The sequence below is a fragment of the Medicago truncatula genome, chromosome 2, assembly GCF_003473485.1.
Source record: "Medicago truncatula cultivar Jemalong A17 chromosome 2, MtrunA17r5.0-ANR, whole genome shotgun sequence".
Lineage (NCBI taxonomy): Eukaryota > Viridiplantae > Streptophyta > Magnoliopsida > Fabales > Fabaceae > Medicago > Medicago truncatula.
Window position 1 is genome coordinate 47,702,868 of NC_053043.1, and position 18,823 is coordinate 47,721,690.

At 36.7% G+C, this 18,823-nt stretch overlaps 1 protein-coding gene across 1 annotated transcript; it reads left to right on the forward strand.

Annotated features, from left to right (window-relative positions):
• Positions 1 to 534: 534 nt before the first annotated feature.
• On the forward strand, positions 535 to 3,460 carry LOC11414015 (scarecrow-like protein 14). Its single transcript, XM_003597325.4, has 2 exons — positions 535 to 2,992; positions 3,081 to 3,460. Exon 1 carries the CDS (start codon positions 716 to 718, stop codon positions 2,945 to 2,947), a length of 2,232 nt encoding a protein of 743 aa, XP_003597373.1. The 5' UTR covers positions 535 to 715; the 3' UTR covers positions 2,948 to 2,992; positions 3,081 to 3,460.
• Positions 3,461 to 18,823: the final 15,363 nt, after the last annotated feature.

Sequence of the window (18,823 nt, forward strand, 5' to 3'; positions counted from 1 at the left end):
CTTGAAATAAAGAGATAACAAAATGGAAGTCGGTAAGTTTTGACTTTTTTTAAAAATGATTTGTAAAAATAGTCACATGTTAACGTGTCATGTCAATCCCTAACAATGCGTGTTATAGAATAACTAAATTGTCTAACCTCGTTCATTTCAATGACTATTTTGCCTATTTTCAAGTTTTACACGACAAAATGTCATAACCATACAATTGATGATTTACTAGATTCTTGTATCCATTCGATGGACTAAAAAAACATAAAATCGATTGAGATTGTTTGATCAAACACCTTTTTTCGTGAAACGAATATGTGACGGGTGATCGCGATCAAGTAGTCTAATGACTATAATTCACTTTTTAAAGTAAATAAGTGGGGTATCCGAGATTCGAATATCGCCCCTACATATAATAATAATATATTATCCTTGCCAACTGAATTATACTCAACTTTCCTCATTATTATTGTTAAAATAAAAAATCAAAGATTGAGGGAATATACTCATCATGATTTGATTTTATCAACATATTTTCAGTCGCACATCCTTCCACGAAGATTCGTACTCACGCAGTCATCATATAGTAAAATTTCATTTGTTTTCAAATTTTATTACATTTTTGTTTTTAGTTTATGGTACTTTTGTTTCCCCCATACTTATAATGTTTCATTTCACTTGAACACAAAAACCATCGTAGAATCAAACAACTAACCAACTTCATGCTATGGATCCGAATTTTGTCGGATTCGAAACAACCTACAAATTCGATGACCATGGTAACTTAATCCTTCTCTCTGATCCAAATCCAAACCTTGACGATTTCACCATCACCAACCCTTATGTGGGCCCATCCAATTCGGAGCCACTAGTTTTTTCTTCTGATACAACCAAAGATTCTACCTTTGAAGATGCTGATTTTTCAGAAACAGTGAAATATATAAGCCAGATTTTAATGGAAGAAGAATTTGAACAAAAACCATGTATGTGTTATGACCCACTTAGTCTTCAACATACTGAGAAAATTTTCTTTGATGCTTTGGAATCAAATTTGCCTCTTTCACCTAATCAACACCCTCTTGATGTTCTTGAGATTCCTAATAGCACTTGTTGTGTTACTACTGATTCTGGTAATAGTTCTAGTTCTAATGAGTTAAAGCCTCTTTCACCTGATACACCAGTTTCTGGTGGTGATTCTGGTTTTAATTCAGTGAAGTCTCAATTTATTGTTCCAAATCATGGTTTGAATTTGAGTAATAGTAATATTAGTGATGGTGTTTTTGATTTGGATTCTTCTGAGACTAGGGTTATGGCTCAAAATATTTTTAGTGATGCTGATTCTATTTTGCAGTTTAGAAAAGGGTTAGAGGAAGCTAGCAAGTTTCTTCCACAAAAAGCTCAGCTTTTTACTGGTTTTCAGAATGCTAGTGATAGTTTAGTGTCTCATGAGCCTAAGGGTAGGGTTGGAGTGATCAAGATGGAGGGTGGTGTTAGGGAGAACTCGAATTCGAGTTATTCGAGTTCAAATTTGAATTCGGGTTATTCGAGTTCAAATTCGAATTCACATGGTTTGTTGAAGAGTAGAAAGAATCACGAGCGTCAAGAAAGTGACGATGAAGAAGGAAGAATTAACAAGCAGTCTGCGGTTTCCGTTGAGGAGAGTGAAATATCTGATATGTTTGATAGAGTTTTACTTAGTGTTGAAAATGTGCCGTTGTGTGCTGAACAAAAGGATGGATCCATGGTGGAGAGTAGAACACAGGTTGGTGAACTTGATGGAGGGAAGATGCGTTCGAAGAAACAAGGGAGGAAGAGGGATGCTGTGGATTTGAGGACCCTTTTGGTTCTGTGTGCACAAGCTGTATCTGCTAATGACAATAGGACTGCTAATGAATTGTTGAAGCAGATTAGGAACCATTCTTCTCCTTCAGGTGATGCATCACAGAGAATGGCTCATTACTTTGCGAATGCGATTGAAGCGCGCATGGTTGGTGCTGGTACCGGTACACAAATATTATATATGAGCCAAAAGATGTTTAGTGCTGCTGATTTCTTGAAAGCTTACCAAGTTTTTATCTCTGCTTGCCCTTTCAAAAAATTTGCGCATTTCTTTGCAAATAAAATGATATTGAAAACAGCTGAAAAGGCAGAAACCCTTCACATTATTGATTTTGGTATCTTATATGGTTTCCAGTGGCCAATTCTTATTAAGTTTTTGTCAAAAGTAGAGGGTGGACCACCCAAGTTGAGGATCACAGGAATCGAGTATCCCCAAGCTGGCTTTCGACCGGCAGAGAGAATCGAGGAAACTGGCCGGCGTTTAGCTAACTATTGTGAACGTTTCAATGTTTCCTTCGAATACAAGGCCATACCATCACGAAATTGGGAAACCATTCAAATTGAAGACCTTAATATTAAGAGCAATGAGGTAGTGGCTGTGAACTGTTTGGTAAGGTTTAAGAATTTACATGATGAGACAATCGACGTGAACAGTCCTAAAGATGCAGTTCTGAAGTTAATCAGGAAGATAAATCCGCACATATTTGTTCAATCCATAGTAAATGGGTCTTATAATGCCCCTTTCTTTTCCACACGCTTCAAGGAGTCACTTTTCCATTATTCTGCAATGTTTGATATGTATGATACTCTCATATCCCGTGAAAATGAATGGAGGTCGATGATTGAGAGAGAGTTTTTGGGCCGGGAGATTATGAATGTTGTAGCATGTGAAGGTTTTGAGAGGGTTGAGAGGCCCGAGACATACAAACAGTGGCAGGTTAGGAATCTAAGGGCTGGCTTTAGGCAACTCCCACTGGATAAGGAGGTAATGGTCAGATTTAGAGATAAGCTAAGAGAATGGTACCATAAAGATTTTGTCTTTGATGAAGATAACAACTGGATGCTTCAAGGTTGGAAAGGCCGAATTATGTATGCTTCGGCTGGTTGGGTGCCAGCATAATGATATGTTACTGAATTCTTACAAACTTGTCTGATTGGGTTGAAGGTATGATTATAATCCTAGTAATACTTGGCTGTTAGTTAAGTTAGCATGTTGCATTGAAAAGCTTATCAGGTTCTTTTGATGGTTTCAGGTTCAGGTACGACTGCTGTGCCTTATTTTCTTAACCTTCAGTTGCACAATGAATGTTCTTCCCAGCTTTGCAACAAGTAACTCTGTACAATTGTAGCAGAATTTCTTCCCGGATAGAGTAGTAGTGTCCTTTTAGGCTGTTAGCAATTTAGCATACCTGTCTTAATATTAGCAATCAAAACGTTTTTTGTTAATATTCTTTCCCTCTCTTACCAACATGCCTATAAACAAGTTGGTGAAAGGATTTTGTAGCATATCTCTGGTTGAAATGAACCATGTACTAAGTTGACAAGTTTGTTTAATTTGAAATTGCTTCTTGTTTCTGTCTTTGAAATTTTATTTTTGCACAACGTGTATGAAGCTCTCAGATTTTCAGCTTTACTTTGACAGTTTGACAATTATTGCTTCTTGTTTCTGGCTTGTAATAGTAACTTTGTACACATCTACTATCACATAAACTAAAGTTTTACTTGGATAACGACACTGACCTATATCGGCTTCCTGAAACCCTTTTATTGAATTCTTTCTAAAAGGGTTAATTCAGCTCCCATTTTGTTGGATTCTGTACTTTGCTAGAATGCTATTTTGTTGACTAATATATGCTTGTTTCCTTCCCAGAAGAAATTTTCAATTTCAGTTACCTTTGATTGATTCTTTCTTATGTGAAAGTGTTGAAGTACATCACCTTGGTCTGGACCATGAAACTTTGTTCAGGGATATGGTCCATGACTTTGGTGTGGACCAGAAAGATTTTTTTTTTCTTCTTCGTCTCTTTCTGTAATATAGTTCTCTTGCCTACTCTTTAGTATATGCTGTGGTCATTGTGAATTTGTGAAATCTGCAATTCTGAGTTGTCCCACTAAGTCCTCTCTCTTTTTGACACAACACACTAGTAGCGGAGTTCCTCGCTTGTCTCTGTGTAGACTGTAGACATGATAGCACATTACATAGATTCTTACCTTCCTTTCTGTCACCGGATAATTTTCATTGATTGATCATCATAAGGATTCTAACCTCTAAGTTCCAAGTGTTTATTTTAAAGGTTTCTTATATACCTGTTTTGTCTTTACTCTTTTGTTGTCTATAGTCTTCAGTCCAGAGTTTTAACATCCTAAAAGAAATTTCATTCAGCTCCCACTTTATTGAATTATGTACTTAGCTGGAATGCCGTTTGGTTGACTAACGGATCGCTAAATTTATGATCTTGATGCTTAAGTATATATTTGGAACTGAGTTGAGTTTTCAATTTCTTGTGGTCCAAGGCTACCTGTTGCAGAAGGTACAACTATGTGCTTCAGCTTTGACGCGCGTCTATATATATGACTATATCTATTGCTATTCCAAACATGTTCTAAATCATGAGAATTCAAAAAGTTGATAGTAGTATTTAACTTGATTACAATTGATTTTTCAAGTATATCCTTTAGAAGAGATGATTATTTTGAAAGTAGTTCTATAGAAAAGGACAAAGCAAATTCTCAATAGACTAGGGAATACTAGTGGGATTAACCATGGACCTTCCCAAAAGAATTTTTCAATTACAATTTGCTGTGTATGTTTGACTCTCTTATTTAACTACTACTATTATATATCACCTGGTGATATGGACCATGAATTTTTTTTCAGAATACACAGTCTATGACGTCCTACTGGTTCTTTTGGCCTTTGCAGCAGGTATTTTTGGGGAGTTTAGCAGATTTTTTCCTGCTATAGCAGGCGCTGCTGCTGCTTGCTTAATTAGGTGGAGTATTCTTTTGGTGGCTGGGCTAGTTTTGGGCTTTTTAGGTAGTTGAGGCAGTGGTATGCAAGTGGTTTCTTGTTCCATTTGTATATGTCGGCCTCAATACCAGTTGGTGTGGCTTTGTAGTTTGTTGTTGGGGCTTAGGTGTTCCGTATATTTGCGGCACTTTGTCCTTTCTTGCCGCGGGTTATTAATGCTTCTTACATGGCTCGACGAGAATAAATTTGCTATTAAAAAAAAAATAAAAAAAATACAGTCTATGACTTTGGTCTGGATCAGAGTTTTTTTTCTTTTCTTTCTGATATCTAGTTCTCTTTTCTGCAATCATGTCTTTGTCCGTGAACTCCTCTCTCTTATTTGCCATTAACAATCAATAACATGAGTCAAAAAGTTTCCTTGAATATACAACGTTTCTACCCTGATTAGCGGAATTGGCTTCCATGGACAAGGAAAAAGTTTTTTTTCTCTTTCTTTTTTGATAAAAAAACTTATGGAATAAGGGAACACCAAATCTGAACCTTTGCACATTTTAATCTCAATTCAACGTTTACATTCAATGGTCCCATATATCATGACTAAATTGGATCCTCTATATCCTACTTTTCATCTCACTTTGTTGTTCGGATTTAGATCTTCTCCTTCATATTTCTCTACATCTCTCTTTTACTCCATATCTCTCTCCATATATATCCAATTTCTTTTATATATTATCCAACAGTAGGTAGATCTATGATAATTTTGTTCAAAGGTGTCTATCTCTTTTTCAGTAATTAATTCATCTTTTATAAACAAATTATTTTCCTATTATATCCAAAATAATGGTCCATACCCTAGGTTAATGCATGGGAAGTATCTTATAGATATTTTCCATAGTGCGTAATTATTAGTTGAAAAAATATACATAAGCTTTGTTTTTTTGTTGCTCGGGGTGGATTGGCTGCCCATTCTTTATTCAAATTTTAATGTTGCTTTCATTCTCCACTCCACTTTAATCTCTTGTGGTGCTACTAGACAAGTGGGAAACATGTTGCTTTCCTCCACTGTTGTGAAAGATTAAACATTGATAATGACGTTGGTGGCTTATTTAATCTAATGTCGGTATTATTAAAATTGGTGCAGTTAAGTTAGGTGCAATGAGCATTATTTTATTTTTTTTGTTTTCAGAATCATTTGATCATGATTGAACGATCATCGATATACTATATTGGTGAATATAAAATCCATGTGTTGGTAGAGAATTCGATTTTTATTGAAGGCACTTCATGTCCTCACAGGTCACATAAACCGTGCCATCTCTTTCATTCCAATATGATTTAGAACATAATTTAGAGAAATGTTGACCAATATCACTTTTATCCAAATTAAATTTTAACATTGTTAGTAATATACACAAGCTACAATTTTGTAAATAATTAAAAATAAAACTTGATATATTTGCCTGTAATTATAGAAGTGTATTCCTAAATAATAACTGAAAAAATCATACTAAATAATAACTGAAAATATAAGATCAATAGAATAATTAAGCAGCATGCTTAAATCTAGGACTTTCTCTTTTAGGAAAGTCTAGGAATTCCTAATCAAGTATTTCGGAAGTCTAGTACTTCTAAGTACTTGATTAAGTCTTATATGTTTTACTAAAAAAAGTTTTATAAGATGCTAATTATTAGAATATAGTTAGTTAGAGTGTTTGAGAAGTTTGGTTAAGAGTTAGTTACATAACTAAATTCTATATATAGGAACACTCATGTATCATTTCAACCACCTTTTATACAATTGTTTCTTAGTGATGACTCCTAGAGAGCATTATGCATTCTATCTTTCCATTGTATGGGACCTTGATACTCGGCATCCTCTGATTCATAATATGGTATCAGAGCGCTATGGAGATAGCGATTTCGATCCAGATTCTGATGACGAAGATGGTCCCGATGGTGACGAAGAAGATCTTGAAGCTTCCGCATTAGAAAATTCTTGTTCTTCCGCTTCGCAAGTTTCGATCGTTTTCGGCAGTTTCGGCGATTCAGTTTCCACTCCTTCTTCACCATGGATTGCTCTAGCCATTGATGGATTCAGCTTCACGGTTGGTGACATTCCTTGTTTTCTTGATGATTCGAGTTGCACCATCGCACCTCTATGTTTGCTGCTTCAGACGAAATCCAGAAAACACAAATTCTTGATTTGAAGTTCACCGTTTCTGCCAAATCCGCGAAATCGACACATTGCGACTCTGAGTTCATACTTTTTGAAGCTGCGATCAAGAATTCGAAGCATCTCATCATCGATACCGTTGTCTCTTGCTCTGGACCTGTTTACGACGCTTCCGTCTTCGTCGGAAAACAGGACCAAGCCGTAATCACCGTCAAGAACAATTTTCAGTGCTTCGATCTACATGACGAACACATCGTCGATTTCGATCCCGGTGGAAGAATTGGTTCGTTCTTGCTGTTCTCCGTTTTTGCAATTCTCCAACAAATCCAATTCCATTTATGGTGGATACCTTGGGATCGAGGGAGGCATAATTTGATTCCGGTGAAACTTTCTCTTCACAATCTGTTTCCAAACTACAAGAAACAAAATTCTTGATTTCATTAAGTTCTAGAATTGGTGAATTGATTGTTCAGCCTCCACTCAAAACCATAAGCGAATTTCAATCAGAATCAAAACAACTCAAATCGTGTCTTTTGGAAAAGCCAGTTTTGGTTGTGTGTTTCTCGAATCGCATTTACAGAAGTGTGTGTGGTATCGCAAAATTGTGCTCGAAAAAGCAATTTTAGGGGGGTATTCCAAAAAAATATATTTTACAGGGGTAAATAAAAAAAAAAATTTACAGGGGGAAATGTAACGCCCACTTTCGTTTAATCGTTATTTAATCGAGTTTAGGCAATTATATTATAATTATATAATATATGCGTGATTTTGTTATGTTTTGGTGATTCACGATGAATTTAGTGATTTGATTGATGACGTGATAAGTTATGAGTTTTGGAGGATTTGATTATGATATGAGATTTATTTTATTGTTAAATAGAATAAAGATTTGAAAATAATATAAAATATTTAGTTAAGGGTTGTTTTGATATTTTAGATAGTTTTGGGGGAGAAAGTGAGATAAGATAAGTAATTAGGAAGAAATATAAATAGGAGAAGACCTAATATTTTAGAAACTCATTGTACGTGAAAACTTTTGGAAAAGGGAGAAAAAGCTTAGAAGGGAGAAGAGCATAGAGAGGGCTGCGATTTCTTCATAACCAGGTAAGGGTGAGACTAATAACTCAGTATTGTTAATTGAATGTGATTCTGATGATTAGTTAACAAGAATTAGGAGTGAATTGGAGAAAACGAAAACTAGGTCAAAACCTTAGAATTGATGATCAAACGGTGATAATTGGTTTAATTGATGTAGAAAGTGTTCCTAGACCTTAGATAATGTTTAGGACGAACTTTGGAATCAAAAACAAGCTTAGAACCATGTGAAACGTCGAGTTTTTGTGAATTTAGGAAGTCTGGCCGTAGCGACATTCATCGCTCGCCACGACGAGCTATGAATCTCGCCTCGCGAGTGATGAACATTCATCGCTCGCCTCGCGAACCCTGTTTTCTCGCCTCGCGAGTTGTGCAATGCAGCTCGCCATAGCGAGCGACCTTACTCGCCATAGCGAGCTTAGGCAGAGTGCATGTTAGATTTTGTGTTTCGACCTTTTTAGTTGGACCTTGAATGCCTTAGAGTGCCTGAACATACCTAGTAATGATTAGGAATGAATGTAGGGCAAGATTAGACCCAGAACAACTTTAGTTTGGGAATTGTTTAGTACTCGCCATGGCGAGCAAGAACTCTCGCCTCGCGAGCACCTCCAGCCTTGTGTGTTATGAGTGTTTGTGCGATCTGTGTCGCACGTTTTGATCAAGAGCGAACCCCCTTATGATAATAAGACCTAATGATGACGTTAAATGCAGTCTGTAAAGCTGTTTAAGATATGTTGATATTGATTGAGTATGATTAATGTATTGTACATTTATGTAAGATATGGAAGTTTAATTATGATATAATTGATGTGCTATTGATATAATGATATCATCCTGTTATGTGACTTGATTATGCTGCTGCTGTTATTTAACTAACTGCATTGTATATATTTATATATGATGAAATGATGACGTTTAGCTCCAAATTGTTGGATGCATGTTGATATGTTGATTACGATGTTTTGTTCATAAGAGTCCATGCATAACATCTCATTGAGCTTAGTCCTCACCACGTTTATTAGGAGCTTTGTCCTCCGCACGATTATTAGGAGCTTTGTCCTCCGCACGATTAAAGTATATTAATACTTATGATGACGATTGGTACCACATGCATATAAGGAGTCTAAGAGCATTTTCACATTGTCATGTCCATAATGCTATGTTGTTGATGACGATTGAATAAGTGAATACGTGATATTAGTTTATTGAATATGTGAATACGTGATACTTGTTATTTGAATATGCAAAGTTATCCAAGAATGATTATGATGTTAATGTTAATTATGATTCGAATTACTTTGATTAGCATTATTTTGTTATGAAATCTCACCCCTTCTGCTTGAAAATGTTGCCCTTCGTATGGGTAACTTGCAGGTGATCGTGCTTAGTGTGCAGTTTGCTTTCGTGAGTTGGCCTTGCCTTCACTGTGTCGTCTAGGTCGCTCTGATACGTAACGGGATGGGGTTATATGCTATAACATGCTTCATTCTTTTACGTGAATTGCTATGACAATTTCTGTTTTGATTAACTCTTTTGAGATACTTATTTGGGGCCTGCGTGCCAAACTGATTTATGGTTTACGAACTAATATTCCGCTGCTATGTTAAGATATTATGTGGAAGTTAAATTATTATTTAACTGTTTTTGGATTACGTTTTTATGTGATATCCCGTTTATGATTTTTACTCTGATAAATGTTTAAGAAATTTGTATATTGGGAAAACGGGGTGTTACAATTGGTATCAGAGCAGGTCGGTCCGTCCGGTCAATTAGAGAGTCGTGTCGAGTCTTAGTAATATTTATATTACTATCTTATGTTGTTGTTGCTACTTTTGTAAAATCTCGGTAATGGCTGGAAGAAACGATGTTGCGTTAGCTGCTGCTCTACAAGTTGTTGCCCAAGCTGTGGGACAACAACCTAACGCAAATGCGGGTGCGAATGCTGAAGCTAGGATGTTGGAGACTTTCATGAAGAAGAACCCTCCAACTTTCAAAGGGCGTTATGACCCTGATGGAGCCCAGACGTGGCTTAAGGGGATTGAGAGGATTTTCCGGGTTATGCAGTGCACTGAAGATCAGAAGGTGCGGTTTGGTACTCATCAGCTAGCCGAGGAAGCTGATGACTGGTGGGTTGCTCTTCTGCCTACCCTTGGGCAGGAGGGAGCTGTTGTGACTTGGACTGTTTTCAGGAGAGAGTTCCTGAGAAGATACTTTCCGGAAGATGTTCGCGGGAAGAAGGAGATCGAGTTCCTTGAGTTGAAGCAAGGAAATATGTCCGTGACAGAGTATGCTGCCAAGTTCGTGGAGCTGTCGAAGTTCTATCCGCACTATACTGCTGAGAATGCTGAGTTCTCGAGATGCATCAAGTTCGAGAACGATTTGATGCCCGACATCAAGAGGGCGATTGGGTATCAACAGTTGAGAGTCTTTCCAGACTTGGTTAATAGCTGCAGGATCTATGAAGAGGATACGAAGGCTCACTACAAGGTAGTGAATGAGAGAAAGGGCAAGGGACAGCAGAGTCGTCCTAAGCCGTACAGTGCCCCTGTTGATAAAGGGAAACAGAAGATGGTCGATGTTAGGCGGCCTAAGAAGAAGGATGCTGCAGAGATTGTGTGTTTCAATTGTGGTGAGAAAGGCCACAAAAGCAACGTCTGCCCTGAGGAAATCAAGAAGTGTGTCCGGTGTGGCAAGAAAGGTCATGTTGTAGCTGATTGCAATCGTACAGACATTGTGTGCTTTAATTGCAATGGAGAGGGTCACATTAGTTCACAGTGTACTCAGCCTAAGAGAGCGCCGACTACTGGTAGGGTTTTCGCTTTGACTGGGACTCGACAGAGAATGACGATCGTTTGATCAGAGGTACTTGCTATATTAATAATACTCCTTTAGTTGCTATTATTGATACTGGTGCTACGCATTGCTTTATTGCTTTCGATTGTGTTTCTGCTTTGTGTCTTGAGTTGTCTGATATGAATGGAGAGATGGTTGTCGAAACTCCGGCTAAGGGTTCGGTGACTACTTCTCTCGTATGTTTGAAATGTCCTTTGTCTATGTTTGGTCGTGATTTCGAAATGGATTTAGTTTGTCTATCTTTGAGCGGTATGGATGTGATTCTGGGTATGAACTGGTTAGAGTACAACCACGTTCTTATTAATTGTTTTAGCAAGTCTGTGCATTTCTCTTCCGTCGAAGAGGAAAGTGGTGCGGAGTTTTTATCTACTAAGCAGCTGAAGCAACTGGAACGCGACGGTATCTTGATGTTTTCGTTAATGGCTACCTTATCTATTGAGAATCAAGCAGTGATTGATAGGTTACCGGTGGTGTGTGAATTTCCTGAAGTTTTTCCAGATGAGATTCCTGATGTGCCTCCTGAGAGAGAAGTTGAGTTTTCTATTGATCTTGTCCCTGGAACGAAGCCGGTCTCGATGGCACCTTATCGTATGTCTACTTCCGAGTTATCTGAGTTGAAGAAACAGTTGGAGGACTTGCTTGAGAAGAAGTTTGTTAGACCAAGTGTTTCACCTTGGGGAGCGCCGGTTTTGTTAGTAAAGAAGAAAGATGGTAGTATGCGGTTATGTATTGATTATCGGCAGTTGAACAAGGTAACTATCAAGAATAGGTATCCACTTCCGAGAATTGATGATTTGATGGATCAGTTAGTGGGTGCACGTGTTTTTAGCAAGATTGATTTGAGGTCAGGTTATCACCAGATTAAAGTAAAGGATGAAGATATGCAGAAGACAGCTTTCAGAACGCGTTATGGTCACTATGAATATAAAGTTATGCCTTTTGGTGTTACCAATGCACCTGGAGTGTTTATGGAGTATATGAATCACATCTTCCATGCATTTTTGGATCGGTTTGTGGTTGTGTTTATCGACGATATTTTGATTTACTCCAAGACTGAAGAAGAACATGCTGAGCATCTGAAGATTGTTTTGCAAGTGTTGAAAGAGAAGAAGCTTTATGCTAAATTGTCTAAGTGTGAATTCTGGTTGAAAGAAGTGAGTTTTCTAGGCCATGTTATTTCTAGTGATGGTATTGCAGTGGATCCGTCTAAAGTTGAAGCGGTATCGCAATGGGAGACTCCTAAGTCCGTTACAGAGATTAGAAGCTTTTTGGGTTTAGCTGGTTACTATAGAAGGTTTATTGAAGGGTTTTCCAAGTTAGCTCTTCCGCTTACGCAGTTGACTTGTAAAGGTAAAACTTTTGTGTGGGACGTCCATTGTGAGAAAAGTTTCGGTGAATTGAAGAAACGTTTGACGACTGCTCCAGTGTTAATTTTGCCGAAGTCAGATGAACCTTTTGTGGTGTATTGTGATGCGTCTAAGTTGGGTTTAGGAGGTGTACTTATGCAAGAAGGTAAAGTGGTAGCTTATGCTTCAGGACAGTTGAGAATTCATGAGAAGAATTATCCTACGCATGATCTCGAGTTAGCGGCCGTAGTCTTTGTATTGAAGATATGGAGACATTACTTGTATGGTTCGAGATTTGAGGTGTTTAGTGATCGCAAGAGTTTGAAGTATTTGTTCGATCAGAAGGAATTGAATATGAGACAGCGAAGATGGCTTGAATTGTTGAAAGATTATGACTTTGGTTTGAATTATCATCCAGGTAAAGCTAATGTTGTTGCAGATGCCTTGAGTAGGAAGACATTGCATATGTCCGCTATGATGGTCAGAGAGTTCGAATTGCTTGAACAGTTTAGAGATATGAGTTTGGTTTGCGAATGGTCACCTCAGAGTGTGAAACTGGGTATGCTGAAGATTGATAGTGAATTCCTGAAAAGTATCAAGGAAGCGCAGAAAGTTGATGTCAAGTTTGTGGACTTGTTGGTTGCTAGAGATCAGACTGAAGACAGTGATTTTAAAATCGACAATCAAGGTGTGTTGAGATTCCGAGGAAGAATTTGTATCCCAGACAATGAAGAGATTAAGAAGATGATTCTTGAAGAGAGTCATAGAAGTAGCTTGAGTATTCATCCGGGAGCTACGAAGATGTATCATGATTTAAAGAAGATTTTCTGGTGGTCTGGTTTGAAACGAGATGTGGCACAATTTGTGTATTCCTGTTTAGTTTGTCAGAAGTCGAAAGTTGAACATCAGAAACCTGCTGGAATGATGGTACCTTTAGACGTGCCAGAATGAAAATGGGATAGTATATCCATGGATTTTGTGACGAGTTTGCCAAATACTCCTAGAGGGAACGACGCAATTTGGGTTATTGTTGATAGATTGACGAAGTCGGCTCATTTTCTACCGATTAATATTAGTTTCCCCGTTGCCCAGTTGGCAGAGATTTATATCAAGGGGATTGTGAAGTTGCATGGTGTTCCTTCGAGCATTGTGTCAGACAGAGATCCAAGATTTACTTCTAGATTTTGGAAAAGTTTGCAAGAGGCTTTGGGTTCGAAGTTGAGGTTGAGTTCGGCGTATCATCCGTAGACAGATGGTCAGTCGGAGAGGACAATTCAGTCGCTAGAGGATTTGTTGAGAATTTGTGTTCTTGAGCAAGGAGGAACTTGGGATAGTCATCTTCCGTTGATCGAGTTCACATACAATAATAGTTATCATTCAAGTATTGGAATGGCACCTTTCGAGGCTTTATATGGTCGGAGATGCAGAACTCCGTTGTGCTGGTTTGAGTCAGGTGAAAGAGTGGTCTTAGGACCAGAGATTGTTCAGCAAACTACTGAGAAAGTTCAGATGATCCAAGAGAAAATGAAAGCGTCGCAGAGTCGACAAAAGAGTTATCATGATAAGCGTAGAAAAGATCTTGAATTTCAGGAAGGAGACCACGTGTTTTTGAGAGTCACTCCTATGACTGGTGTAGGACGTGCTTTGAAGTCAAAGAAGTTGACCCCGAAGTTCATTGGTCCGTATCAGATTTTGGAAAGAGTTGGAACGGTGGCTTACCGAGTGGGTTTACAGCCGCATCTTTCGAATTTGCACAATGTTTTCCACGTGTCGCAACTTTGGAAGTATGTTCCGGATCCATCTCATGTAATTCAGAGTGACGATGTGCAAGTTAGAGACAACCTTACGGTAGAAACTTTACCGTTGAGGATTGATGATCGTAAAGTGAAGACGTTGAGAGGCAAGGAGATACCTCTCGTGAGAGTCGTTTGGACGGGAGCGACTGGTGAAAGCTTGACGTGGGAGCTTGAGAGTAAGATGCTGGAGTTTTATCCAGAGTTGTTTGCTTGAGGTAAATTTTCGAGGACGAAAATCTTTTAAGTGGGGGAGAGTTGTAACGCCCACTTTCGTTTAATCGTTATTTAATCGAGTTTAGGCAATTATATTATAATTATATAATATATGCGTGATTTTGTTATGTTTTGGTGATTCACGATGAATTTAGTGATTTGATTGATGACGTGATAAGTTATGAGTTTTGGAGGATTTGATTATGATATGAGATTTATTTTATTGTTAAATAGAATAAAGATTTGAAAATAATATAAAATATTTAGTTAAGGGTTGTTTTGATATTTTAGATAGTTTTGGGGGAGAAAGTGAGATAAGATAAGTAATTAGGAAGAGATATAAATAGGAGAAGACCTAATATTTTAGAAACTCATTGTACGTGAAAACTTTTGGAAAAGGGAGAAAAAGCTTAGAAGGGAGAAGAGCATAGAGAGGGCTGCGATTTCTTCATAACCAGGTAAGGGTGAGACTAATAACTCAGTATTGTTAATTGAATGTGATTCTGATGATTAGTTAACAAGAATTAGGAGTGAATTGGAGAAAACGAAAACTAGGTCAAAACCTTAGAATTGATGATCAAACGGTGATAATTGGTTTAATTGATGTAGAAAGTGTTCCTAGACCTTAGATAATGTTTAGGACGAACTTTGGAATCAAAAACAAGCTTAGAACCATGTGAAACGTCGAGTTTTTGTGAATTTAGGAAGTCTGGCCGTAGCGACATTCATCGCTCGCCACGACGAGCTATGAATCTCGCCTCGCGAGTGATGAACATTCATCGCTCGCCTCGCGAACCCTGTTTTCTCGCCTCGCGAGTTGTGCAATGCAGCTCGCCATAGCGAGCTTAGGCAGAGTGCATGTTAGATTTTGTGTTTCGACCTTTTTAGTTGGACCTTGAATGCCTTAGAGTGCCTGAACATACCTAGTAATGATTAGGAATGAATGTAGGGCAAGATTAGACCCAGAACAACTTTAGTTTGGGAATTGTTTAGTACTCGCCATGGCGAGCAAGAACTCTCGCCTCGCGAGCACCTCCAGCCTTGTGTGTTATGAGTGTTTGTGCGATCTGTGTCGCACGTTTTGATCAAGAGCGAACCCCCTTATGATAATAAGACCTAATGATGACGTTAAATGCAGTCTGTAAAGCTGTTTAAGATATGTTGATATTGATTGAGTATGATTAATGTATTGTACATTTATGTAAGATATGGAAGTTTAATTATGATATAATTGATGTGCTATTGATATAATGATATCATCCTGTTATGTGACTTGATTATGCTGCTGCTGTTATTTAACTAAGTGCATTGTATATATTTATATATGATGAAATGATGACGTTTAGCTCCAAATTGTTGGATGCATGTTGATATGTTGATTACGATGTTTTGTTCATAAGAGTCCATGCATAACATCTCATTGAGCTTAGTCCTCACCACGTTTATTAGGAGCTTTGTCCTCCGCACGATTATTAGAAGCTTTGTCCTCCGCACGATTAAAGTATATTAATACTTATGATGACGATTGGTACCACATGCATATAAGGAGTCTAAGAGCATTGTCACATTGTCATGTCCATAATGCTATGTTGTTGATGACGATTGAATAAGTGAATACGTGATATTAGTTTATTGAATATGTGAATACGTGATACTTGTTATTTGAATATGCAAAGTTATCCAAGAATGATTATGATGTTAATGTTAATTATGATTCGAATTACTTTGATTAGCATTATTTTGTTATGAAATCTCACCCCTTCTGCTTGAAAATGTTGCCCTTCGTATGGGTAACTTGCAGGTGATCGTGCTTAGTGTGCAGTTTGCTTTCGTGAGTTGGCCTTGCCTTCACTGTGTCGTCTAGGTCGCTCTGATACGTAACGGGATGGGGTTATATGCTATAACATGCTTCATTCTTTTACGTGAACTGCTATGACAATTTCTGTTTTGATTAACTCCTTTGAGATACTTATTTGGGGCCTGCGTGCCAAACTGATTTATGGTTTACGAACTAATATTCCGCTGCTATGTTAAGATATTATGTGGAAGTTAAATTATTATTTAACTGTTTTTGGATTACATTTTTATGTGATATCCCGTTTATGGTTTTTACTCTGATAAATGTTTAAGAAATTTGTATATTGGGAAAACGGGGTGTTACAGAAAACAAAAAATGACCTATATTACAGGGGGTAAAACACCATTAACCCTCACTTTTTTGATCAAGATGTACTAAAAAATATGGTGAGAACTTCTCTACCCAGCCCATTTTGATGGGTTCCTTTACCCAGCCTTACCTGTCGCATCCAGCCATCCATGTGGATTAACTTTATTAAAAAAGACGAAAACTTTCAAAATCAGCTTTTTCAATCAACTGATTTAAAAAGTCAAGAAAAATTATGAATTGGATTAAAAATCCAATAGGAAGAATTATTCCTTCTCCTTTTATTTTACATCCTAATTACCAACAAATTGGTTTAGTAAAAGCACAAATTAAATGGTGTGAAGAGTCGGCTGATTACTTTTTAAAAGTGGATTTTGATTACCAACTTTTTTCAGAATACATAGAGTTAGCCAAAATTCTTAAAGAAAAACTTCAAAAACTAGCTAGATAAAATAAACCTATAATTTCAAAAATATAACTATGTTTTAGCAAAATGACTGAAGGAAGTATAACAAATAAAATACAGAGAGTTTTAGATGACTTTTCTGATCTAAAGTATAGGATAGAAAAACAAACGTCCTATATAGAAACTTTGCAGTTTGAAGAAGAAAAGTATATACCTCATGAAACATGGAATTTTCATGAAGAAAATTTTGCCTGTTATGAAGAAGATGAAACACATAGATATCCACACATTTTTCATACAAGAAACCCACAACTCAACAATATAGCTTGTATGTTAGCCTATATAATCAAGAATTGTTGTTATCAAAAATTTCACCAAAGAATGGACGAAATTCAAGAAGAACAAAAAAGAAGTAAAGAAAAAATTTGTATTATATTAGAAGATCTTTTGAAACTCTTAGAAAATAAAGAAAGATATTTAACTATTGATGAGTTAGATATGGGAAAGCAAATAGTTATACCAGAAAAAACACCAGGAACAATAAAAAATCAACCTCAAGACAAAGTTTCTGAATCTAAAGAAACTTCTGAATCTAAACAATTAAGTATTAGGCCACCATCTAGTTTCTTTTGATGGACGATACAGAAGAAATCCTTTATAGACAACTAGAAAATCTAGAAAGACTCATGGCTTCTTTAGACATTAGCAATAAGGGCCAAGAAACCTTTGATGACAAACTTGAAGATAATAATCAAATTATCTATGATCTTAGCTCAGAAGAAGAAGAAGATAATGAAATCGAAAATGAAAATCCTCATTATGTAAAAATAGAAGAGGCTGAAACTTCAGGAACTAAAAGACCTGCATATTTTGAAAAAGAATTCACAAAACAAAAATTTCAAAAAATACCTCATTACTATGAGCCTTCACAAAATCCTTTTCAAGGACAAGGAATTCTAGATATAGATTGTAGTATAGATACAATAAAAGATTTAAGAGATTGGTATAATACAATTAAATGAAGATCTTAGAAATTTGAGTGTTATTGATACCTTCAACTATCTGCAATATAAAACTAGAGGAAATGCATTTAAATACATTTCAACCCTACCTCAAGAAGTTATGGCAACCATGCCCCTAACAGGATCCTTAGTAACAGACTTGGTATATAGTTTATTAGTTAAGGAATTTAAGGGATGGAGAGATACCATCCAATCAAAAATAGCATTTTCCGATCAAAACCTTTGGAAGATGACTAATCTAAAAATTTGCAATATGTGTTATGTAGATAACTTTATTTGTGGATTCCAAAACTATTATTATAATATAGATAATAATATCAGAAACTCTAGAAATTTGGTAGAATTATTTTATGACAAGTTACCAGAAAAAGTATCAGAACAAGTTAAGATATACTTTGTCACAGCCCTCACAGAAGAAAAAGTAGATAATACTCTTGGAGGAAGAATAACTTGCTTAAAGATTTGGCTTCAAGAGAAATGTAGCCAAAAAATAGCTAAAAGAGAAGCTCAAGTATCTCTTTGTTGTAATAAATTACAAGACAAAGTAGGAAACTATGGATGTAACTTTAATTCTAGAAAAGGGTCTAGTAAAACTCAGAAACATCATTATAAGAAAAAGAGGTTTAAGAAAATTCCGTTTAAAAAATTCAAGAAGAGAGATAAAAAATTCTTTAGGAAAAAACCACCTCATCCAAAAAGAAAAATATGTCCACGAGGTAAAAATTCATGTACATGTTGGCTATGTCATGAAGAAGGTCACTATGCAAATGAGTGCCCTAAGAAAGATAATCCAAAGAAAAATGTCCTGCATGCTATATATGCTTTAGGATATGAACCTATAGAATCAGACATTAGTTCTAATGACGAACTTTATGAATATTGTACTGAGACAGATTCAGATGTCGAAGAAAATACTTGGTAAAGGAAATCCAAGTGCTACATTCATAAAAATAGTGT